Below are 25983 nucleotides of genomic sequence, written 5' to 3'. Positions count from 1 at the left end.
TATGCAGGTTTTTATCTTTTAGATAAATGTTCCCTAGTGAAGTTTTCCTGCTTCTCAAAGTCAAGTGACAAATTGATGAAATAGGTGAATTAGGGGTGACACATACCCTCCCCTCTATTACTTCTCTGCAGTTCTGAGGTTTTAGGATAAAGAAATGAGGAAACGTGATTGAGATAATCCTGAACCATTTGGGAGGAAATGGAAAGAAAAGATAAAAACTCTTTGAATACGCTTTTCTTCCTAGTACTAATTCAGCTAGTTTTTAGGTGCCCTAAGTCATGGGATGACGAAGAATCAGACATGACTTAGCAACTAAACAAGTAAATATATTAATAAATAGTAGGAAACTACTAGTGATTGTGCCTGTGGCAACCTACTCCAGGATTCTTGCCTGAAAAATCCCATTGACAGGGTAACCTGGCGGGCTACAGTCCATGGGGTCGCAAAGTTGGAAATGACTGAGCGACTAAGCACAGCACAGTACTAGTAATAGTGCCTAGCTTTTTACTAAATATCTGTCATGTGTCAGGCACTGTGCTGATGAATTACATGTGTTAGATCTATATTCCCCCTTGAAAGGATTTCATGCTTTGCAAAATAGATCATCATCAGATTACTTGAATATTAACATTCCAATGTACATTTATAGTATTCTGCTAACTGCAATGAGAAATTATTTCATCACTATTTGGAATAATAATTCTTGTATAAAACAGTTCTACCTGTAAGAACAAACCACTCTGGACAGACAGCAGACTTTCCTTCAAGCTTTCCTGATCAACCCTCATCTCCAGTCTTTGCCTTTTACTAGGTTGTCCCTGGCACAGAATTTTGCATCTAATTATATGATGCCTCACATTCCCTGTTATTCTGGTTAAAGTTTTCTTTTTGTCTAAATATACTCTAAATTCAAGAGTATTATCCATTACTTTTATGTTTCTGGAAACCTGAACATAATAATAGCTACAAATTAGGTACTTAATAAATGATTCTGAAATAAATGAGTTAATGAATAAATAAACAGACTTTAAATTGCCATTCTTCACTTAATGGACAGATTCTAAGGAGCTCTATATGATAAATCTACATTATAAAGTCAAAAATTTTCAAAAAACAGTGTTGCCATTTTTTTTTTAATTTGCAGAAGTAGTTCTCAAACTTTTTAGACTCGGCATTCCTTTATACTTAAAAATAATTGAGGGAACTTTCCACTAACTAAAATTCTATGCTCCCAATGCAGACGGCCCGGGTTCCATCCCTTGTCAGGGAACTAGATCCCACATGCCCCAACTAAGGCCCAGTGCAGCCAAATTAAATAAATAAAAAATGATTGAGTACCTCAGTGAGTGAGCTTTGGTTGTTGTAGGTTATATCTAGTGATACTTACCATTCAGTTCAGTTCAGTCGCTCAGTTATGTCCTACTCTTTGTGGCCCATGGACTTGCAGCACGCCAGGCCTCCCTGTCCATCAGCAACTCCTGGAGTTTACTCAAACTCATGTCCATTGAGTTGGTGATGCCATCCAACCATCTCATCCTCTGTCATCCCCTTCTTCTCTCGCCTTCAATCTTTCCCAGCATCAGGAAACCTGAACACAATACTAGTGACAAATTAGGTACTTAATAAATGATTCTGAATAAATGAGTTAATGAATAAATAATCAGACTTTAAATTACTATTACTCATTAAAACCGAGATATGTCTACTTAAAGAAAAATGCTCAATATGATAGCTGTAAGTTTAAGTTTTATTTGGGGTCTTAATTCCTTAATAACTCAGTTGTTAAAGAATCCAACTCCAATGCAGGAGACCCCAGTTTGATTCCTGAGTCAGGAAGATCTCTGGAGAAGGGTAAGGCTACCCACTCCAGTATTCCGGCCTGGAGAATTCCATGGACTGGACACAACTGGGCAACTTAATCACTTTCACTTTCTTTCAATGAGAATTTCAGCACAGGAGAGAGTCTCTCAGGAGCTCTGAGAAAACTGCTCCAAAGGGTAGGGAAGAAGCCTGTATATGTGTGTGTGTGTGTGTGTGTGTGTGTGTGTGTGTGTGTGTGTGTATGAATTTGGGCTAGGGAACATGTGGAGTCAAGCAGACATCTTGGTAGTCACAAATAACCAATATCTAAAGTTAATGATTTTAGTGCTTTTCTTTAGGAAGATGCAAGAATCTGGTCATTGAAGTTCTTCCCAAGATATACATCTAACTATCCAAGAGGCCTGCTCGTCCACAGCACAGAGCACCCTGTTATGGTCTTGATTTCTTCTATCTGAACCACAGCATGCTTCATCCTATTATGGTCTTGGTTTTCTCTGAGAGTGCACTGTTAGTCAGTGACTACAGTGGGTAACCGCTTAATCCTTGTAGAACTGGTTGGTGAGCAGTTCTCTTTGTTTTTCTTTGTTTACAGACATTTAAAAATATAAGAATATAAACACATATACTCTACTAGCTATCACAGCAGTGACATCAACACATGTCATGTAGCCCCTTGAAAACTCCACTGTACTCTTGTGAGAGAATAAGCGTGAGAAGGACAAACACTGTCGTAGTATTATTATGAAAATAGGTTAGACCTCACAGCTCCCTGAAAAGGTCTTGGAGAATTGATAAAAGTATTCCTCTGGATCACTGCATCAGACTATAGAAAGAGTAGTCTTTAATCTTAAGATTAAATTTGTGTTTTTTTACTTTTAAATTTAATCATGAATATTGCTAAGTGTTATAGATGGTTCAGAGGAACCAGAGATCAAATTGCCAATATCCGCTGGATCGTCGAAAAAGCAAGAGAGTTCCAGAAAAACATCTATTTCTGCTTTATTGAATATACCAAAGCCTTCGACTGTGTGGATCACAATAAACTGTGGAAAATTCTGAAGGAGATGGGAATACCAGACCGTCTGACCTGCCTCTTGAGAAACCTGTATGCAGGTCAGGAAACAACAGTTAGAACTGGACATGGAACAACAGACTGGTTCCAAATAGGAAAAGGAGTACGTCAAGGCTGTATATTGTCACCCTGCTTATTTAACTTATATGCAGAGTACATCATGAGAAATGCTGGGCTGGAAGAAGCACAAGCTGGAATCAAGATTGCCGGGAGAAATATCAATAACCTCAGATATGCAGATGACACCACCCTTATGGCAGAAAGTGAAGAGGAACTAAAAAGCCTCTTGATGAAAGTAAAAGGAGTGAAAAAGTTGGCTTAAAGCTTAACATTCAGAAAACTAAGATCATGGCATCTGGTCCCATCATCTCATGGGAAATAGATGGGGAGACAGTGGAAACAGTGTCAGACTTTATTTTTTGGGGCTCCAAAATCACTGCAGATGGTGACTGCAGCCATGAAATTAAGAGACACTCCTCAGAAGGAAAGTTATGACCAACCTAGACAGCGTATTAAAAAGCAGAGACATTACTTTGTCAACAAAGGTCCATCTGGTCAAGGCTATGGTTTTTCCAGTGGTCATGTATGGATGTGAGAGTTGGACTGTGAAGAAAGCTGAGTGCTGAAAAATTGATGCTTTTGAAGTGTGGTGTTGGAGAAGACTCTTGAGAGTCCCCTGGACTGCAAGGAGATCCAACCAGTCCATCCTAAAGGAGATCAGTCCTGGGTGTTCATTGGAAGGACTGATGCTGAAGCTGAAACTCTAATACTTTGGCCACCTGATGCGAAGAGTTGACTCATTTGAAAAGACCCTGATGCTGGGAGGGATTGGGGGCAGGAGGAGAAGGGGACGACAGAGGATGAGATGGCTGGATGGGCATGAGTTTGAGTAAACTCCGGGAGTTTGTGATGGACAGGGAGGCCTGGCGTGCTGCGGTTCATGGGGTCGCAAAGAGTCAGACACAACTGAGCAACTGAACTGAACTGAATTATTTAGCAAGTACATAATTAATTTCTAATTAATTTTTAATAGTAATTTCTTGGTTGAAATGATCTTCATTTGAAGAAGCAACAATATTTGGAAACTGTGTTGTGTATGCATTTAAAGTTGGGTTCTCTTCTGTTGCAGCTCCTCAGTTTGAAACCACATGTAATTATGTAGAAGCTACACTTGAAGAGTTTCTTTCCTGGAACTGTCACCAGTCTAGTATTTCTGGAGCATTTAGAGACTATGATCATTCCAAATTCTGGGCTTATGCTGACTATAAATATTTTGTCAGTTTATTTGAAGACAAGACAGATATTTTCCAGGTAAGTCCGTACATTTCTTTTAGTCATGCTATAATTTGTTCTTGAGAAAAGATCACAAAGATCACAGATTAGAATCTTCAAGGTACCCTTTTCCTCACTGTCTTTTTCTCTGAAAAGTCACTGTGAGTCTTGCGTATTCTATCCACTCACGCCCAAAGATTCACTCAAAGGAAGTGTAATGTTTGGCCCACCAATGTGAACAGCCTTCTTACTGTTTTCCTAGTTGCCAAACTTCTTGCACAGTCTCTCCTTTGCCTTTTAAACAGCACCTGAATCAATTTGTAGTATATCAGAAACACAGATTGTGTATACAACTTCATTTCCACCTTCATCTAAGTTCTTATTCCATCAGGCGGGCTGATGGAGGTACAAAGCTGGTTAGTGACGAAGCATTCAAGCATTCCTAGGATCTTAGAAACCCTCCTTGCTACTGCTGCCTGCTCTCATTGCTCCGGGGTAGGGAGGGTGGGGTAGTGTTTAATGCAGGTTTATGGCCTGAGCCAGAAAGTGCTGGGCTCCCAGAGATTGACTGTAGAAGTCCTACAGAAGTGTGCAGGCACTTGCAGCAGTAAGAATGTGGAAGTCCTTTGCCGTGTGTTGACATAACCGACAGCAGATTGCATATCGCAGTATCCTCTTTTCAAAATGCTTTCTACCTCAAACTGCCAGTTCATTTCGTGGGGTATGGCAAACTCCCTGCTGTAGTCTCTGTTTGTCTTAGGCACATGGGCCAGGAATGGGAGTCATCCCAGGAGGCTATTTGAATGATTCTGCCTTGCCCACCATCAGGTCGAAGTTCTAGAGTCCTTCATCCTGCCCTTACGGGATGTATTTTGCCATCACAGCAGGCTGTTTATACCTCCGCACCCCCACCCCCTGCTCTTGCCTGTTACCACCACACACCCTCTGGATTCTCCTCTCATACAGGCTGATAGTCTTTGGACTCTCGAGTCATTTTGCATTGAGCTTACATTTTTCTCTTTCACCTTGAGTGGAGGTTTGGATGCTGGTTATCACAGTTATTATAATACAGCAATCAATAGTACTTTGTATCTTTCCTTTATTAACATTTTAAATGTTTTCTTATAATAAATTATCCTTTTTGCAAAAGAAAGGAAAACGTGTCACTTGGCTCATAATTGTTAGCTGAGGATACTTTTTTTTCTCACAACCATGAAAGAAATGCATTGGTTTTAAAAACATTCCGTAGATGCTTTCTGAATCCAGTCTATATCAATGTACTATTTACTCATTTTTAAATGATAATTTTGAGGTAATACTTTAATAACCTTAATTGTGATTACTCCATGGAACTTTAATCCTAGAACTTTTAGAAATCATAGTTAACTTTTAGAGTATTTTATTATATTTCTCATACCCTAACCCACCCTACATATTAGACTAGTATTTTTTTTTAATTTATTATTTATTTTTGGCTGCGCTGGGTCTTCGTTGCTTTGCATGGGCTTTCTCTAATTGTAGTGAGCATGGGCTACTCTTCATGCAGTGTTTGGACTTTTCATTGTGGTGGCTTCTCTTGTTGTAGCGCATAGGCTGTAGATGTGTGGGCTTCAGTAGTTACAGCACTCAGGTTCAGTAGTTGTGGCTTGAGGGCTCTAGAGTGCTGGTTCAGTAGTTGGGGCACACAGGCTTAGCAGCTTCAGAGCATGTGGGATCTTCCCGGATCAGTGATCAAACCCATGTCCCCTGCATTGGGAGGTGGTTCTTATCTACTATGCCACTGGGAAAGTCCTAGACTAGTATTTTATTATTCCATATTTCAGGTAAAACATAATAATAATAATATTTATCAATACTTGGTCAGTTTTCATTCCATTCCCAAAGAAGGTCAATGACAAAGAATGTTCAAACTACTGCACAATTGCAAAGTAATCCTAGCAAAGTAATCCTCAAAATTCTCCAAGCTAGGCTTCAACAGTATGTGAACCGAGAACTTCCAGATGTTCAAGCTGGATTTAGAAAAGGCAAAGGAACCAGAAATCAAATTACCAACATCTGCTGGATCATAGAAAAAGCCAGGGAATTCCAGAAAAACATCTGCTTCATTGACTATGCTAAAGCCTTTGACTATGTGGATCACAGTAAACTCTGGAAAATTTTTAAAGAGATGAGAATACCAGACCACCTTACCTGCCTCCTGCAAAACCTGTGTGCAGGTCAAGAAGCAACAGTTAGAACCAGACATGGAACAACAGACTGGTTCAAAATTGGGAAAGGAGAATATCAAGGTTCTATACTGTCACCCTGCTTATTTAACGTCTATGCAGAGTACATCATGTGAAATGCCAGGCTGGATGAAGCACAAGCTGGAATCAAGATTGCCAGGGGGAATATCAATAACCTCAGATATGGCAGAAAGCAAAGAGGAACTAAAGAGCCTCTTGATGAGCGAAAGAGCTGGCTTAAAACACAACATTCAAAAAGCTAAGATCATGGCATCTGGTCCCATCTCTTTATGGCAAATAGATGGGGAAACAGTGACAGACTTAATTTCTTGGGCTCCAAAATTACTGCAGATGGTGACTGCAGCCATGAAATTAAAAGATGTTTGCTCCTTGGAAGAAAAGCTATGACCAACCTAGACAGCATATTAAAAAGCAGAGACATTATTTTCCCAGAAAGATCTGTATAGTCAAAGCTATGGTTTTTACAGTAGTCACGTATGGATGTGAGAGCTGGACAGTAAAAAAGGCTGAGCTCTGAAGAACTGATGCTTCTGAACTGTGGTGCTGAAGAAGACTCTTGATAGTCCTTTGGATTGCCAGGAGATCAAACCAGTCAATCCTAAAGGAAATCAACCCTGAATATTCAGTGGGAGGACTGATGCTGAAACTCCAATACTTTGGCCACCTGATGCAAAGAGCCAACTCATTAGAAAAGACCGTGATGCTGGGAAAGATTGAAGGCAGGAGAAGGGGACACCAGAGCACAAGATGGTTGGATGACATCACCAACTCAGTGGACATTACTTTGAGCAGGCCCCAGGAGATGATGAAAGACAGGGAAGCCTGGCATGCTGTAGTCCATGGGGATCGCAGAATCGGACGCAACTGAGCAACTGAACAGCAACAGCAAAGTGCTTACCTTTGTAGTCCTCACGATAAACCTATGATTTAATAATATCCCTGTTTTAAGAAAAACGAGGCACCAAGTGGTTAAGTAAACCTTTTTTTGAATTTGTACAACTAAGAAAAGAATAACCTTAGCAGTCTGCCCCCCAGGCTTTAACTGCTGCTCTGTGTGCCTGCAGAAGGTTTGGATACATTACTCCACAGCTAGGATAAAGACCTTCTATCTGTGCTGAATCTTGTCTCACTCTGCCTTGGGTGACTCTCTAAACTGACTCCATCAGTTGTTCTGTCTCAGCCCAGGCATGGCAACACTGTGCAGACATGTGTCCTTTCCTTAAGTGTGGATATAAAAGACAGCCTTTTGATAGTGTGCTAGAATTCTATTTGAGCTCTTATACAATCTGATATTTTTAGTTGAATGAGTTTTCTGTCAGCTCACATTATGATAATTAATTCTCTGGATTAGAACAGGCAAATCTGCTATCAACAGCCAAGTCCATTAAGATTATATCATTTTTTTATCTCAGTTTTCTAAGCACAAAGTCTTATGTTTAAGATACCTAAGTTGTTTTACTTTTACCACTATAATTTAGTCACTAAATCTGACTACTTTTGTTTCAGGCTTTCTTCCATCTGTCTTAAAATGGTGGGTAAACATTAAAACTGATAAATTTTTAAATGTTTATTTAAAATAAACTCATTGTATGTGAATATAAATGACATTTTTATGATAATAATTCTATTCCCCAATTTATTAATGTTAGGAGAATAGTGGCATTGTTTTACATTCTTGTAAGTCTCTTTAATGCCTGGCATGGCAACCAACTAGTCAGACACAACTAAGCACAAGAGTTGAATAGAAGAAAGCTGATTTTTTACTATATGCCTCATTCAGTCTGTTGCAATTTATTGGTTTGTTTGAAGTGTATGAAGAATATCTTGTTTCATATACAAATGCAGCTGAAAAAGAGAGGAGCATTTTGGCAACCTTTCTAGATAATTGTGGATTTTTTTTTTTTTAAATATTCCACCAAATTTGAGTTGTTTTTACCTCTAAAGAGTAGCCTCTTAAAGGTTCATTAGTTACAATAATCTGAACCAATGAACCCTTCATAGTAAAATCCATTGGTCTGTCTTACATGGAATGAATCTTCAATAGTGGTGTTGTATAGATCTTCCAGATGTTGATGCATTTTTATATACTTCATTATTTTAAAAAGTGACATTTGTAAATAGCATCACCATTCTTATCAGAAAAGTCTTAAGTTTTAGGAAGCTTTCTAGCTCTTGTGTTTCAAGATACAAGTTTCCAAGATCATTTTTATTCTGTTCAGAATATTTTGTCATTTCCCTTGTGATGTTTTTCTTTGACTTATGGATTACTTAGAAGTGTAATGTTTATTTTGCAAATACTTGGGGATTTCCAGCTGTCTTTCTGTTATTCATTTCTAATTTAATTCCATTGTGTTCAGAGAACATACTTTGATGATTTCAGTCCTTTTAAATTTATTGTTTTATAGCCCAGAATATAGTCAATCTTGATAAATGTCCCACATGCACTTGACAGTAATGTATATTCTGCTGTTTTTGTTTTATGAATGTCAATTAAGTTGATTGTTCATGTCTCCTGTATCTTTACTGATTCCCTGTATACCTGTTTTACCCATTATATAGAGATAGATATTGAAATTTCTCAACTCTAGTTGTATATTTGTTTCTTTTTCATTTAGACTGGTCAGTTTTTGTTTTGCGTATTTTGTAACTAGTAACAGTTTAGGTTCATACACAAATAGGATTACTATTTACTCTTAATGGATTGATATTTTATCCAAATGTGATGATCCTCTCTTTTCTGAGTTCTTCCTTTTTCTGATGTCTGAAATCTACTATGTTTAGTTTGCCTTTGGATAGTAAAAAAGGGGTACTTGCACTGTGATTCCATTTATATAAAATTGTGTGTGTGCTAAGTTGCTTCAGTCATGTCTGACTCTCAGACCCTATGAAACTGTAGCCCTCCAAGCTTCTCTATCATGGGATTCTCCAGCAAGATTACTAGAGTGGGTTGCCATGCCCTTCTGCAAGGGATCTTCATGATCCAGGGATTGGACCCATATCTCTTAGTCGCATGCATTGGCAGGCAGGTTCTTTACAATTTATAGTGATAGAAAATAGATCTAAGAAGGAAGGGTAGAGAGAGGTTACAAAAGGTTATAGGAAAACTTTTGGACATGACCAAAATGTTTGTCATCCTGATTGTAGTGATTGTTTTTCAGGTGTATGTGTAGGTGAAAATTCATAAAATTATACATTTTAAATATACACTGTTTATTGTACATCAATTATACTTCAATAAGACTTTTTAAAAAAATGCAGTGCTACTAGCACTCTTTGGTTCCACAGCTTGACAACAGCACTTTTATCACCATTGTTTTTGTGCCTTCAATGCAATTGTCAACACAGTGAAATAAGAAAATACCTCACAGATCACCTGAAATGGTCTCGGGGTCCCCAAGAGGTCTGTGAACCATTTTAAGAATCTCTACATCATCCCTTCTGAAATTACTCTCTACTCTTCTAATTCTGACTCCTCCTCTAATTAATTATAAAATAGTTTCTTATGAAAATATTGAAATTATATTCACAACCATTTCATGACTTGAAAGTGAAAGTTGCTCAGTCATGTCTGACTCTTTGCGACCCCCATGGTCTATGCCGTCTTTGGAATTCTCCAGGCCAGAATACTGGAGTGCGTAGCCTTTCCCTTCTCCAGGGGTTCTCAATCCAGGGATTGAACCCAGGTCTCCCACATGGTAGCAGAAGCTGCTCTTTACCAGCTGAGCCACAAGGGAAGCAACTTTAAATCGTGTAAGGGAAATAGCGTTTAAGACTGTTCCCAGTGGTACTGACACAACCTGTGTCCTCTGCATCTCCTTGCAGTGCTAGACCACAAGTGTGCTCTCTTGTCTTCTGGCCTTTGCTCATGCTCTTCTCAATTTCTGCCTACTAGTATTTAACTTCCTAGCACCCAGCTCAGATTCACCCTTGGCTCAGAAGCCTTCTCAACCACTCGTACTTACATCCATCTGTCCCTTGCCTTCATCCTGTATGTTTTATTTGGATTGTTATTTAAATAGTGCATGAGATAGAATGCCTGTATCTTGTTCCCCTAACAGCATTGTAAACTCTTTGGAAACAATATAATTTTTTACTCCTCCAGACTGCTAACATAGTGCTGAATATATAGTGAATATTTGAATGATTACATAAGTATGTTTTCTTCCTAGTCTTACCATTTTTTGTTTTGCTGTTTCCTTGGTCTTTAGGACCCTTCACAGAATGTTTTAACTTAAACCCCAAATTCACCCTCATCCAGTTTTCTGTGCTTTCTAGTTAATCAACTGTAGCATTTGTCAATCTTGATAAGAAATTCTTAGCTCTCTTCAGCCTTGTAACTAGTTTTATAAGTGTTTACTTATAGCCTCTACTTATTCTTATTCCATGATAAATATATAATATTTATATACTGATAAATACACTGGAAAAATGTTTGTATTTTTGGAAAATATCCTATAGCCTTAAAGGTGGCCAAAAATTATGATTTTGACACTTAACTGACTCTCATTTGGCACATAAAATTGGTCAAATTTTTTTTAGCTGTGTCATATCATTGACTCGTCTAAGCAATGCATTTTTTGGAACATTTTATTATCTACTTTGCAAGGAAGGGAAGGAATTTGTGACAGTAACATAAAATTTCTTTGACTCATTAGGTAAGAATGGCAGATGTTACATTTTATAAGCATCTATAAGTATCATTGTAATTGAAGCTATTGTGGACTTTCCTGGTGGCTCAGTAGTAAAGAATCCACTTGCCAATGCAAGGGACACAGATTTGATCCCTGATCCGGGAAGATCTCTTGGAGAAGGAAATGGCACCCACTTCAGTATTCTTGCCTGGGAAATCCCATGGACAGAGGAGCATGACAGGCTAGAGTCAATGGGCTTACAAAAAGCCAGACACAACTTAGTGACTGAACAACTACAACAATTGAAGCTATTAAGAATCAATATGTAGCAAAGAGATTTGCCCAAAGAACATTTCCCAGGTAGATTCCATTTTATGTTGTGATTCAGATTGACTGTGGAGAGTCAGGAGCCTTGTTAAGTCACCAGGACACAGAATCTCAAAATGCAACACACGGAAGATTAGTTCAAGCCTGTCTTGGGCTTCGTAACATAGTTAATGTGAGTATGTTGAAATTGAGCCCAGTGGTTTAGTAATGTTCAAAGGGGCTTGATGGTCAGTGATGCTTTCTAATGAGGCAAATTGGATGTAAAAATTTGGGTATTTATCCAAGCCTATCTGTGGGTAGAGTTAATTACCTCTTTTCTGTTTATGTTACCTAAGGTAATTTTTTCAAGGAAAAAAGAGCCATAAGTACTGGCTAATTTATAGTGTTCATCTAAGGGGCTTCAGACAATAAAAAGAATCTTCCTTGCTTATAGTTTCCTTTGTTGTGCAAAAGCTTTTAAGTTTCATTAGGTCCCATTTGTTTATTTTTGCTTTTATTTATAAAATTCTGGGATGTGGGTCATAGAGGATCCTGCTGTGATTTATGTCAGAGAGTGTTTTGCCTATGTTCTCCTCTAGGAGTTTTATAGTTTCTGGTCTTACATTTAGATCTTTAATCCATTTTGAGTTTATTTTTGTGTATGGTACAGTGAGGTACCATTATACACCAGTCAGGATGGCTGCTATCCAAAAGTCTACAAGCAATAAATGCTGGAGAGGGTGTGGAGAAAAGGGAACCCTCTTACACTGTTGGTGGGAATGCAAATTAGTACAGCCACTATGGAAAACAGTGTGGAGATTTCTTAAAAAGCTGGAAATAGAACTGCCATATGACCCAGCAATCCCACTTCTGGGCATACACACCAAGGAAACCAGATCTGAAAGAGACACGTGCTGCCAGTGTTCATCGCAGCACTGTTTATAATAGCCAGGACATGGAAGCAACCTAGATGCCCATCAGCAGACGAATGGATGAGGCAGCTGTGGTACATATACACCATGGAATATTACTCAGCCATTAAAAAGAATTCATTTGAATCAGTTCTAATGAGATGGATGAAACTGGAGCCCATTATACAGAGCGAAGTAAGCCAGAAAGATAAAGACCATTACAGTATACTAACACATATATATGGAATTTAGAAAGATGGTAACGATAACCCTATATGCAAAACAGAAAAAGAGACTCAGATGTATAGAACAGACTTGTGGACTCTGGGAGAAGGCGAGGGTGGGATGTTTCAAGAGAACAGCATTGAAACATGTATATTATCTAGGGTGAAACAGATCACCAGCCCAGGTTGGGTGCATGAGACAAGTGCTCGGGCCTGGTGCACTGGGAAGACCCAGAGGGATCAGGTGGAGAGGGAGGTGGGAGGGGGGACCGGGATGGGGAATACATGTAAATCCATGGCTAATTCATTTCAATGTATGACAAAAACTACTGCAATGATGTAAAGTAATTAGCCTCCAACTAATAAAAATAAATGGAAAAAAAAAAAGAATCTTCCCACAATACAGGAGACCTGGGTTCGATCCCTAGGTCAGGAAGACCCCCTGGAGAATGGAATGGCCAGACCAATTCCAGTATTCTTGCCTGGGAAACCCCCATGGACAGAGGAGCCTGGAAGGCTACAGTCCTTGGGGTCTTAAAAGAGTGGGACACAACTTAGAGACTAAACAACAGCATAATTAATAATACTGTATTGTGTAATTGGAATTTTCTAGGAAAATAGAACTTAAATGTTTACACCAAAAAGAAGAAAAGCAAGTATCAGATGAAGCCTGGCCAGTGAGGTGGAGCGGGTTAAGGTGTCAGAGAGATGAGAAGGGACTGGTCATACAGGCCCATGATAGAGGGCATTTGGATCTAATTCTAACTGCAGAACAAAGGAGGGGACAAGACTTAATATTTTAAGATCATTCTTTTCTTTTTAAATTAATACTACTTTTGCTGCTTTGAGGAGAAGAGGTCAGACAGGCAAAGAATCAAAGTTCTTTGAGAGAGAGAGACCAAAAGAGAGAATAACCAGGTTGCATGTGGTAGGAGCGGGGAGGGGTATGGTGTGGAAGTGTCCAAAGAAGTGCCATCTACAGTGGGTCTCTAAAGAGAAATGTGAATTGGGGCGTGGGTGGTAAGTAGACTGGCCATGCAGAGGCAACAATAGGAGCAAAGGCAGGGAGATGTGTGGTCCCTGATGGGAGAGCAGTAGAGAATGGTGTTGCATGGTCTCATGTCCTGGAGAAGGGAATGACTGCCCACTCCCGTATTCTGGCCTGGAGAATTCCATGGACTGTATAGACTGAGCGACTTTCACGCTGCTTCCCTGGTGGCTCAGCTGGTAAAGAATCCGCCTGCAATGCAGGAGAACTGAGTTCAATCCTCGGTTGGGAAGATCCCCTGGAGAAGGGAATGGCAACCCGCTCCAGTATTCTGGCCTCATATCAAAATCTGCATCCCCTTTACGATTCTGAAATGCAGTTTTCAGGGAATATAATTACCTCTACAAATAATTTTTTTAAACTATTAAAATATATGAGAATTTAAGAAGTGTGTGATTTAATGTGTAAATAATTCAAGCATGGCTATACTAGAAGACATAATGAATTAATCAGACACTTGTACCTTCCTACAAGGAAAAGGTTCAGTTTTTAAGAATTAAGATAAAATTCCAGTGACTATTTCCAATATTTCATATTTAACATCATGAAATGAGGCTAAATAAGTGTATTTGTATCTCTACACACACAGTCACCATGATGAGACAGTACAAGCACAAACTGATATTGGTGTATATATTGCCAACCCAAATGTCATATGAGTTTCAGTGCTGTTGGTGACTTATTTTTCAAAGTGGTGAACTGCTCTGAATAAAGCTGCAGAAACACAAAAATACAGTCCTCCCTCAACTTACTTAGTAACTGTGTTTCTGAAATTCAGTGTGTATTAATACTATGCACAAATCCTTTTGTTTTTGAAAGGATTATGTGAAATTAGAATTAGAACTCTAGTCTCAGATAACTGAGACTAAGATCAGTTTTTCCAGTGTTATAAATATTGTACAAGATAAAAACATTTTTATATTGTGTTGAGCTGCATCCCTCATGCCCATTCACTGAATACAGAGGCACCCCGTCCTGTTTATTATGGCAATCAAAAATGTCTCCGCATTTTTAACAGTATTGTTAAAAGGACAGAACTGCCCCATAGTTTCCACATGCATAAAGTGGATATAACTACTTTCAGTTTCCTAGGATTAAATGAGATGATGCATATAAAATGTTGTGATTTGGGCCTGTCCAACCATATGGATTCAATAACCCAAAAGTGATAGCTTGTTAGCCTTTGAATATATAAATTTAGTAGTAAATAGAAGAGAATTTAGGACTGGAGATGAAAGTTTAGGAGTCATGTATGTAGCTTGATTTAAACATAAAACAGCAGGCAGAAAGTTAAGATTCATTTTAAGAAGGATAAAAGTAGGGTTCCATGTCCTCATAAAATCTACAAAGTCAAGGATAAAGAGATATGGCTAGGCAGCAGTTCATAAGAAAAAGGCAAGAAATTCCCAACTCTCAAGAGCCTGTGGGGAAAGTCAAAATAGGTGCACTCAATGTTGTCTTTTTTCTGACACTTACTTCAACTAACTCTTTCTCTGCCACTTTGCCCCAAACCCTTCTCCCTGTGGTTTTCCCAGCCAATTTGCAGCTGAACTTTAGGTAGTTTAGGTCACCCTGATCTAATCATTTTAAAATAATTTTTCCTTTTATAGTGATACTGTGTTAGTTGAGAAGTACGGGAAGCCTTGTGTCAGTTTTTCATATGGTCACCGCCGCCCCCCCCCCACACCTAGTAGAACTTTCCCTTTGTGGTTTTTTTCTGAAGCAGTGCTCTAGAAGTGTCTCACGTGGGCTCAATCCACTGACCCCTGAAAGTGCATGTGAAAGTGCGTGTGTGTGTGTGTGTGTGTGTGTGTGCACTCATTTCTCTGAGGAAAGGGGTGTTGGTATTCCTTAAATTTCCAAAGAGGTGTATCTATAAGAAGATTGAGGAACTTAAACCAGCCTCTTCTTAGATGAGGCAGATCCCTGTTTTCTGTTTTTGTAATGCATGTCTTTCAGCTACCTTTAAATTCCAAACTGAGGTGTGATGAATTGTTCACCAAAGACCAGGTTTATCGGAACCCTCCCTAAGCTCCCTGCTTTGACCGGGTGCCCTTTTCCTGTGATCTCAGTGTGCTTTCTGCTCACTTCTGTCAAAGCACTTCTTCCACTCTATGGACGGCTCCATTTATGGAACTATCTTCCATTATTAGATTTAAAAGGAGGGCCTGTTTTGTATTAATTTTTTGTATCCCGAACATTCAGCATTATACTAGATTTGTACTGTGCTATGATGTGCTTAGTTGCCCAGTCGTGTCGAACTCTTTGCAACCCCATGGACTGTAGCCCTCCAGGCTCCTCTGCCCATGGGAGTCTCCAGGCAAGAATACTGGGGTGGGTTGCCATGCCCTCCTCCAGGGGATCTTCCCAACCCAGGGATTGAACCCAGTCTCCTGCATTGCAGGCGGATTCTTTACCATCTGAGCCACCAGGGAAGTTCAGATGCTCAAAAATGTTCTCGACCTGAACCACTTACCTATAATAAGCCAACATATTCTTTCCCTCCCAAGCAACCAAGATTTTAAGCACTTAACCTGAGCCAGGTATTTCAATAGGCATTAGGAAAACAGATAAGCTCCCTGCATGGAGCGTATGTGCTGTGTCCAGAGGGGACATGACTTTTGCCAACTCCAGAGCTGCTGCATGGAACCATATGCATGTATAATAGTGCTGACTTTTCAAAAACTCCACCTTTAATAACAGATAGCAGTTATACGCACATAATCTGCTATCTTCATCACTGAAAACAAAAATGAAAATGCTTCTTCTAGTCTTCCTTAAAACTATCTATTAAAATGTCCCTCCAGAATCCTTTCTCTTTGAGTAATGTTAGTGTTCTGCCTCTAAAAATAGAGAATGCAAATTGAAGATACTGTAAAAGTAGTGTCAGTATTTAGGACAGCGTTCTGCACCTAAAAGTATTTTTTATTTTGCTTTATTTTTTAAAATTCAATAGGAAAAATTCATGATTCAAAAAATAAATAAAGCAAAACCTTTCTGTCTGATTCATTAGTGTGTTCTTTTCTTTTCAGCTTATACATATTTTAAGTTCCACGGATTTGAGTTTATGTCAAACTACATTTGTAGTTTTCCAACTTTTATTTAAAAATAGGAACATTCTTTCTTTAAGCCTAAATAAAATCAAGCAGAGCAGTTTGTTGAAAGAAGGGGAACTAGACATAAGGAGTGCCAAGGTCAAAGTGCCTCTCTGTTTTAAAGTTTTTTACAGAGTTCATGACTTTAAGGAGCATAGCAATAGTGTTTCAAAATATATGCTGTGTCTCCCCCACCTGGACACTCTGATTATTTATGAACTAATGTTCCATAGTAAAGGCATCTATAGTTTTAAACAACTCCACTAACCTAGGAGACAAACCTAGACAGCATATTAGAAAGCAAAGACATCACTTTGCTGACAAAAGTCTGTATAGTCAAAGCTGTGGCTTTTTCAGTAGTTGTGTACAAATGTGAGAGTTGGACCATAAAGAAGGTTGAATGCCGAAGAATTGATGCTTTTGAACTGTCGTACTGGAGAAGACTCTTGAGAGTCCCTTGGACTGCAAGGAAATCAGATCAGTCAATTCTAAATGAAATTAACCCTGACTATTCATTGGAAGGACTGATGCTGAAGCTGAAACTCTAGTATTTTGGTCACCTGATACGAAGAGCTGACTCATTGGAAAAGACCCTAATGCTGGAAGAGATTGAAGGCAGGAAGAGAAGGGAGCGACAGAGGATGAGACTGTTGGATGGTATCATCAACTCAATGGACATGAATTTGAGCAAACTCTGGGAGATAGTGAAGGACAGAGAAACATGGCATGATGCAGGCCATGAGGTTGCAAAGAGTAAGACACAACTGACCAAGTGAACAACAACAACCTAGGAGAAGCCTTCTTTCGTGTGTTCTTTGAGGTGCAAAAAGTTAATGTATTACTTACACCTTGAAATATCTATACTATTTAGAGGGAATATGCTTTTCTGGATTCATGAGTTGAGCTTCAGAGATTTAAAAAAAAAAACTTCTATTTCCTACTCCTCACTCTTCCTACTGCCTGAGTCACTTTCCCCAGATATCCTCATATCTCTGTCTAGTGTTTATTGTTGGTCTCTAGCCTCTAAAATGCAGGCTTCATTTGGGTGGGCATTTTTGTCTATTTTGTTCACTGATTGATCACATGCTCTAGGAGTGCCAGGCGTGTTGTAGGCAGACAGTAAATATTTGTTGAATTACTGCTATTAGTGAGGTCATTCAGATATGTTATTGGTTAAAAAGACTTCTTGGACTGCTCTGGAAACCTAAGCTCTTCCATCTGTAGTGTTTTCTGTAAGAGAGTGGTTCCCATTGCCCCAAACCAGATGTGTAAGTGAAAATGTATAACACTACTATACAGCATAGTTGGTTGGTTCTTGATGGACTGTAACTTTATTTTCATAACAGGATGTGATATGGTCTGACTTTGGGTTTCCTGGAAGAAATGGACAGGAAAGTACATTGTGGATCGGCTCCCTGGGGGCCCATACACCCTGTCATCTGGACACCTATGGTTGCAACTTAGTATTCCAGGTACAAGGAAGGTAATGCATATGTGTATAGGCATGCCAGAGGGAGAGAGATAAATGTATGTGTGCGTGTGTGTCTGTGTGTCTTTGTGTGTTGCACAGGAAAAGCAGTGACTATTGGGTAGGCAGCAGGACTCCCTGCTCCATTCTATCAGCCTGTCTCATGACCAGGGCAAATCTCTTTACCTCTGGTTCAGTCTCCTCCTTTGTGAAATAAGGGGAGCAGTATACACAGTGGTTTCTGTGTGCTGTGTCTCTCAGCCATGATCAGGATTGCTCTTAGAAAGCTGATCCAGAACTTCCAGGCATCCACTCCCAATTCATCTAGACAGGTGTCTGCTTAGCTGGCTCCTTCTTCCACCTCTTTGAAAATAAAATTAGACTGATGAGGTCTTTCCAGCTCTGACATTCTAAACATATTCTCCCAAATGAGTCCAGGGAGCAGCTTTATCATCTCTAAGGCAAAATATGACTTTATACTTCCTAGTTTAAGAAGAGCAGTCAGCTATCTTGAAAGGACAAGACAGCCCTACTGTAACTGCCAGGGGTCACTAGGGGGCTTTAGGACTTGTTTCAGAACTTGGTTCTTTTCTCTCTCTACTTCCCCATCTGTGGATTTCTATCTGTGTCTTTTCCCTTTTCACACTTCTCCCTTCTTTGCTTCAGATATCCTCCCTCTGTTGGCTCCAAGTATTGATGTGTCTAATGTTTTGTGAGTTAAGATTTATCACTTCCATTTTCCAAAAAACTTTAAAGTGACTGAAACATTTTACAGTTTTCTCTTTTAGCAAATTCCTATATTACACTACTTTTTATTATGTGACATCATTTGTGCATTTCTCTTCCTTAATGAATCAATTTAAATGTTTAACTTAAGAAATTTACAGTCCACACAGGGAGAAGTCTGAAAACTTAACTTGATGGACAGAACCCTGACAGGTTACCCTGGATAAGATAAGAATACAGAGATTTGAGAGAGTGGAGGAAGGTTATTCTAGGTAGCTCTAACTGTAGGAATCTAAACAGCTTATGAGGAGACTGACTTGGATTTGAAAATTATCTTACAAAGCAGATCTTGTCCCTGCAAAGGGGCTACTTGGGACATCCTGAGATACCCTCTAGTTGCTAACCTACCTCCACCAGGTGTCTGCAGAGGAGCTTCCAGCACCGAGTGAGAGATGGGCCAGGTGACCCTTGAGGTGGCTCCTGTATTCCTTCGTGGATTGAATGAAAATGGGTGAAAACAGTCACTTAGCTGCTGCCTTCTTACATCTTTTGTCTCAAGTCTACAATACTAACTTGTATCTTTTTTTTTTTCATTAGGAAAAGATGGCATCTCTTTCCTCCTGAAGATACTCCTTTCCTTTATCCAACTAGAATTCCATATGAAGAATCCAGTGTGTTCAGTAAAATCAATGTTGTCAATCCTGATTTAAAACGTTTTCCTCAGTTCCGGAAAGCTCGAAGACATATGGTTACGCTGAGCCCAGGACAGGTAATAGGAGCTTTAAAACATTGGTGACCTGTCAGTGGACACCCCAGCTATAACTTCTTTCAAGTCCTATGTCACGTGCCTCCCTACCAGTACAGATGACTGACAGTGGCCCCTTCCCTGCTGCTCTGCTTTTGGAAGCTAGCTTCTCCAGCTGTAGGCGTCACACAGTCGCAGCTTCACAGGTCATGGAAGGGAAGTGAGAGGAGGGTGCATGGCTCCTCCTTCTGGTGAAGAGGAGAATGGACTGTGGAGGAAGATCCAGGAGCTCAGTCGTTTTCATTTAGGTTGAGCACTTCTGAAACATTTATTCACAACTAATATCTGTTCAACTAGGTTAGAATCCAGGCACACAAACACAGGTTCAAGCGTATCCAGTTAGTGGGCCAGCACAGGCAGAATGAGTTAAGAATGATTTAGGGATTTAAGGGTTTTTTTTAAATTGAGGTATAGTTGGTTTATAACATTGTGTTAGTTTCAGATGTATAGCATAGTGATTCAGTTATATATTTTTTCAGGTTATATTTCATGATAATTTGTTACAAGATATTGACTATAGTTCTCTGTACTATACAGTAAATCCATGTTGCCTATATATTCTGTGTGCAGTAGTTTGTATCTGTTAATCCCCTACTCCTAAATTATCCCTTCCCCCATAACCAAACATGATACCCATAAGTTTGTTTTCTATGTCTGTGAGTCTGTTTCTGTTTTGTATACAGATTTGTTTTATCATTTTGTAGATTGAAGTCATACAGTATTTGTTGAGAATGATTTGCTTTTAAGCAGGAATGGATGCTGCTTTAATAACTGACTGTCTCTGAAGTATCTCCAAAGGTTCGGTGCTTAGTGCTCCTACCGAGTGGGGAAAATCACCTCTACAACGCTGGCATGTACAGTCCGATATTTTATTTACATTTACCAGGTTTTCTTAGTCTCTTAAGGGGATTTCATTCCCTTGATTATCCCTCTTACCTGCCTGTGTTCCCTCCTTCCCCCCTTCTCACTGGCTCTTCCTGCCTCCTTTACACGAGAGTGCTCCAGCTCAAGCAGTTTGACTGTTTCCTCATCTTGTCAGCAGTCACTCCTCATTCACCTATCCCCCCAGACCCTGACAGCCACTTCTCTGTTTTCTTTCTTGATAGATTTGCCTATTCTGGACATCTCATATAAGTGCAGTTGTGCAATCTGTGGTCTTTTATGTCTGGCTCCTTTCACATAGCATAATCTCCTCAAGGTTCATCCACACTGTAAAATGTTATTGGCTCTTCATTCTTTTTTATGGATGACTATGTTCCATTACAAATAGCTGAGGAAAGAAGAGAAGCTAAAGGCAAAGGAGAAAGGAAAGCTATACCCAGTTGAATGCAGAGTTCCAAAGAATAACAAGGAGAGATAAGAAAGCCTTCCTCAGTGATCAATGCAAAGACATAGAGGAAAACAATAGAATGGGAAAGACTAGAGATCTCTTCAAGAAAATTAGAGATACCAAGAGAACATTTCATGCAAAAATGGGCACATTAAAGGACAGAAATGGTATGGGCCTAACAGAAGCAGAAGATATTAAGAAGAGGTGACAAGAATACACAGAAGAACTATACAAAAAAGATCTTCATGACCCATGATAGTGTGATCATTCACCTAGAGCCAGACATCATGGAATGCGAAGTCAAGTGGGCCTTAGGAAGCATCACTACGAACAAAGCTGGTGGAGGTGGTGGAATTCCAGTTGAGCTATTTCAAATCCTAAAATATGATGCTGTGAAAGTGCTGCACTCAATATGCCAGCAAATTTGGAAAACTCAGCAGTGGCCACAGGACTAAAATAGGTCAGTTTTCATTCCAGACCCAAAGAAAGGCAAAGACAAAGAATGTTCAACCTGTTGCACAATTGCACTCATCTCAGATGCTAGCAAAGTAATGCTCAAAATTCTCCAAGCCAGGCTTCAACAGTACAAACCATGACCTTCCAGATTTTCAAGCTGGATTTAGAAATAGCAGAGGAACCAGAGATCAAATTACCAACATCCATTGGATCATCGAAAAAGCAAGAGATCCAGAAAAACATCTACCTCTGCTTTATTGATTACACCAAAGCCTTTGACTGTGTAGATTACAACAAACTGGAAAATTCTTCAAGAGAGGGGAATACCAGACCACCTTACCTGCCTCCTGAGCAATCTGTATGCAGGTCAAGAAGCAACAGTTAGAACTGGACGTGGAACAACAGACTGGTTCCAAATTGGGAAAGGAATACGTCAAGGCTGTATATTGTCACCCTGCTTACTTAACTTATATGCAGAGTGCATCATGCAAAATGCCGGGTAGGATGAAGCACAAGCTGGAATCAAGATTGCCGCAAGAAATATCAATAACCTCAGATATGCAGATGACACCACCCTTACGGCGGAAAGTGAAGAGGCACTGAAGAACCTCTTGATGAAAGTAAAAGAGGAGAGTGAAAAAGTTGGCTTAAAACTCAACTTTCAAAAAACTAAGATCATGGCATCTGGTCCCATCACTTCATGGCAAATAAATGGGGAAACAATGGAAACAGTGACAGACTTTATTTTGTTTGGCTCCAAAGTCACTGCAGATGGTGACTGCAGCCATGAAATTAAAAGACGCTCTTGGAGGAAGAGCTGTGACTAACCTAGACAGCATATTAAAAAGCAGAGACACTTCTTTTCCGATGAAGGTCCATGTAGTCAGAGCTGTGGTTTTTCCAGTGGTCATGTATGGATGTGAGAGTTGGATCATAAAAAAAGCTGAGCAATGAAGAATTAATGCTTTTGAACTGTGATGTTGGAAAAGGCTCTTGAGAGTCCCTTGGACTGCAAGGAGATCCAACCAGTCAATCCTTTGGAACTCAGTCCTGAATAGTCATTGGAAGGACTGATGCTGAAGCTGAAACTCCAATACTTTGGCCACCTGATGTGAAGAACTGACTCATTTGAAAAAACCCTGATGCTGGGAAAGATTGAAGGCAGGAGGAAAAGGGGACAACAAAGGATAAGATGGTTGGATGACATTACCGACTCAATGGACATGAGTTTGAGCAAGCTCCAGGAGTCGGTGATGGACAGGGAGGCCTGGTGTGCCGCAGTCCATGGGGTTGCAAAGAGTCGGACATGACTAAGCGACTGAACTAAACTGACTGTTGTTCCATTATGTGAATATACATTTTATTTATCCATTAAACACCTGATGGGTATTTGGGTTGTTTCCACTTTTTTGGTTATTATGACTAATACTGCTATAAATCCTTGTGTACAAGGTTTTGTAAGAGCATGTATTTTCAGTTCTCTTGGGTATTCATGTAGGAGTGAAATTGCGGGGTCATATGTTAATTCTGTGTTTTAACTTTTGGGGGAATTGCCAAACTGTTTTCCATAGCAGCTGCACCATTTTACGTTCCCACCAGCAATCTATGTGAGTTCTAATTGCTTTACATGCTCTCTAACACTTGTTATCTTCCTTTATTATTCTCGCATTGTGGGCAGATGCTTTACCATCTGAACCACCAGCAAAGTCTATTGATATTATTACTATTATTATATTGCTACAAGTATAGCCATTTTAGTGGGTGTGAAGTGGCTGCTAATTCTTTTTTTTTCTACTTTAATAGCCAAATTCAGTGAGTATTTCTGTCCCATGCATCAGCTTTTTTACATCATGCTCTTTGCTGAATCCATCATAAACTGGCTCCCTCTCTTACCTCTGTACTGAAAGTAAACTCTGTGATAGGACATTCGAGACCACCTAATGACTAAATCCAGTGGCTGTAGTGGCATTTTTAGTGCCTAATTCTCCTGAAAGGAGCTCTCTTCCCAGCTCCACCTTGTCTGTAGCAAGTGCTACCATTTTGTAAATCCAAACCCAGAAGTTTCAAATCATCTCCATCTACTCTTCTTGGCCTTTCACAGACTCTTGTAGTGAGTCTGGACAAATGCAGTCCCTCTTGGTTCTGCCCATTGCTTTCATTTGCTATTCCTTCCTATTTAAATCTTAACATTTAATCCATTGCAGGATGCTCCTGTCCTTCCCAGACTTTCCCATAATGTCACTATTTTAACCGTCCACTTACTCAGAACTTCTCAGGAACTTGTAACGCCTACAGGATATAAAATCCAGATTCTTTATTCTGAATTCAGGGCCCTCCACTGGCCCTAACCTGATTCTCCTACTTTATTCCCCATTATTCCTTCTGCAGTGGTAAAACTGGCCTGCTTGCTATCCCTCGACAGTCCTACCTCCCTTGCCCACTTCCGCCTCCTGGCATGTCCTCATTCTCTCCTAGTCGTGGTTCAAATCACACTCCCTTCATCCAGGTTGCCCCTGACCTCCCTAGTTTGTGCCTGCCTCTCTCGCCTCTGAACTTCTCTAGCACCAGTGTCCACTCCTCTGATTTACCTTTATATAATGCCACTTTTGTCTATACTATTTTTTCATTGGCTAGATTTTATACCATGAGAAGTCAGAAACTATGTCGTATATTTTTATGTATGCCCTCAGAACTCATGCAATTCTTATGTGATGGAAAGGAGAAAGAGTTAAAATCTCAGAATCCTTTACCAAGATTTGGATGCAGACAAAAAAAGGTCCAGCATAAAGGAGAGTAGAGACTGGAGAAGCTGGTAATATCCTTTGTGAAAAAGTGAAAGTGTTATTCGCTCAGTCATGTCCAACTCCTTGCGACCCCATGGACTTGTAGCCTGCCAGGCTCTTCTGTCCGTGGAATTCTCCAGGCAAGAATACAGGAGTGGGTTGCCATTCCCTTCCCCAGGGGATCTTCCCATCTGAGCCACCAGGGAAGCCAATATCCTTTGTAGAACATGCAAACTTGTTAATTTTTTTTTAAAAGGAATAAAAGGATTATGGGAGCTTTTTCTTATTTTTCCCTTTCTTATTACAATATTGCTATAAATTCATTTGAATTTTTTTCCTAGCAGCTTCAGTTTAGATCTGATTCTGACATAAAATGTTTTGGTTTTGTGCTAACCATTTTTTGTTTGGTTTTCAGGTTCTATTTGTTCCCAGACACTGGTGGCATTATGTGGAATCCATTGATCCTGTCACTGTCAGTATAAACTCATGGATTGAGCTGGTATTTTCTTTTTCTAACAAATGTCATCTCCTTGCCTTTAAGATACACAATGCCTGTCTTTTTAACTTAATGACTAATTTTAACCAACACTCCCGTGTTACTTTGTCTGCTATGCTATAGGTTATGGATTCTGTGCTCTGTTGGTGGATGGTGAGGTTGGGAAATAGGGCTTTTGTGACACTGTTCTTTTTCTTCTAGGGGCACAATGCACCCTGACATTAGTGAGCCAGGTCTTCTCCCTTGACTGGTGTTAGGAGAATTGTGTTGGGCCTGGCTGAGTCTGCCACACATGTCCCATGTTGCTAGTCCCATCCCACACCATCTGGGCTGGAAATATCTGCTTCTTGGTTCAGGGTCCTCGTTATTAATTGCACAATTCACAGTCCTGACTTATACATTTTCTCAGAGCAGTCTTTCAGTGCTAGGTTTTATCATTTTATTTCTGCAAAAGGCTTTTTCCTTCCATTATGCTATGCTTAATCCTGGTTGCCTGCTCCACTTGACAATTAGAATGGCTAACATTATGGTTCAAGTCTGTCTCTGCCACCTGAGGCCTTATTGCATTTGTGCATGCTTTAACCAGAGGCTTTGATTGCAGCCATGGCTGGTGTCTTTCATTCAGCATAATATTTTTAAGAATCATCCATGGAGTAGCGTGTATCAATACTTCATTCTTTTTTTATAGCTAAAAAGTATTGTTTAGACATACCACATTTTGTTTATCCACTAATCGGTTGGTGGATCTTTGGATTGTGTCTACTTTTGGCTATTATGAATAATGCTACAGCTATTTGTGTACATGGTTTTATGTGGATGTATGTTTTCATTTCTTTTGGTATATACCTGGGTGTGGAATTGCTGGATCATATGGACATCAGCCAGGGCAGGCCAGAAGGCTGGAAATTCAGATGAGTTCAGAGTTGCAGTATAGAGTCCAAAATCTGTAAATCTGTAACAGGCTGGCAGGCTGGAAACTGGCTTAGGATTTCTGTTGCCATCTTGAGGCAGAATTTTTTCTTCTCCAAGAAACCTTAACTTTTGTTCTTAAAGCTTTCAACTGATCAGATGAGGTCCACCTACATTATTGAGGATAATCTCCTTTTACTTAAAGTCACCTGATTATAAATGTTAATCACATCTACAAAATATCTTTACAGTGACATCTAGAATAGTGTTTGACTAGACAATTGGTCACCATAGCCTACCCAAGTTGACTCATAAAATTAACTATTTGGTAACTCTAGAGTTAATCTTCTGAGGAATTGCCAGGCTATTTTCCAATGCAGTGTA

At 39.6% G+C, this 25983-nt stretch overlaps 1 protein-coding gene across 9 annotated transcripts in view; it reads left to right on the top strand.

The window, feature by feature from the left end:
- The window catches only part of HSPBAP1 (HSPB1 associated protein 1), a 58119-nt gene that overhangs the window by 29553 nt on the left and 2583 nt on the right, over nt 1-25983 (top strand). For 7 of the 9 annotated variants that reach the window (XM_020912774.2, XM_070466067.1, XM_020912773.2 and 4 more), the window contains 4 exons: nt 4023-4204; nt 17973-18109; nt 19418-19589; nt 24610-24693. In XM_020912774.2, the coding sequence (XP_020768433.1) occupies nt 4023-4204; nt 17973-18109; nt 19418-19589; nt 24610-24693 (575 nt within the window). The remainder of the gene's footprint in view (nt 1-4022; nt 4205-17972; nt 18110-19417; nt 19590-24609; nt 24694-25983) is intronic. The other 2 variants (XM_020912772.2, XM_020912775.2) reach the window with 2 other exon arrangements.

Source organism: Odocoileus virginianus, chromosome 4 (genome assembly GCF_023699985.2).
Source record: "Odocoileus virginianus isolate 20LAN1187 ecotype Illinois chromosome 4, Ovbor_1.2, whole genome shotgun sequence".
Lineage (NCBI taxonomy): Eukaryota > Metazoa > Chordata > Mammalia > Artiodactyla > Cervidae > Odocoileus > Odocoileus virginianus.
The sequence above is the reverse complement of the archived record's forward strand: the minus strand, read 5'-3'. Positions and strand labels throughout refer to the sequence as shown.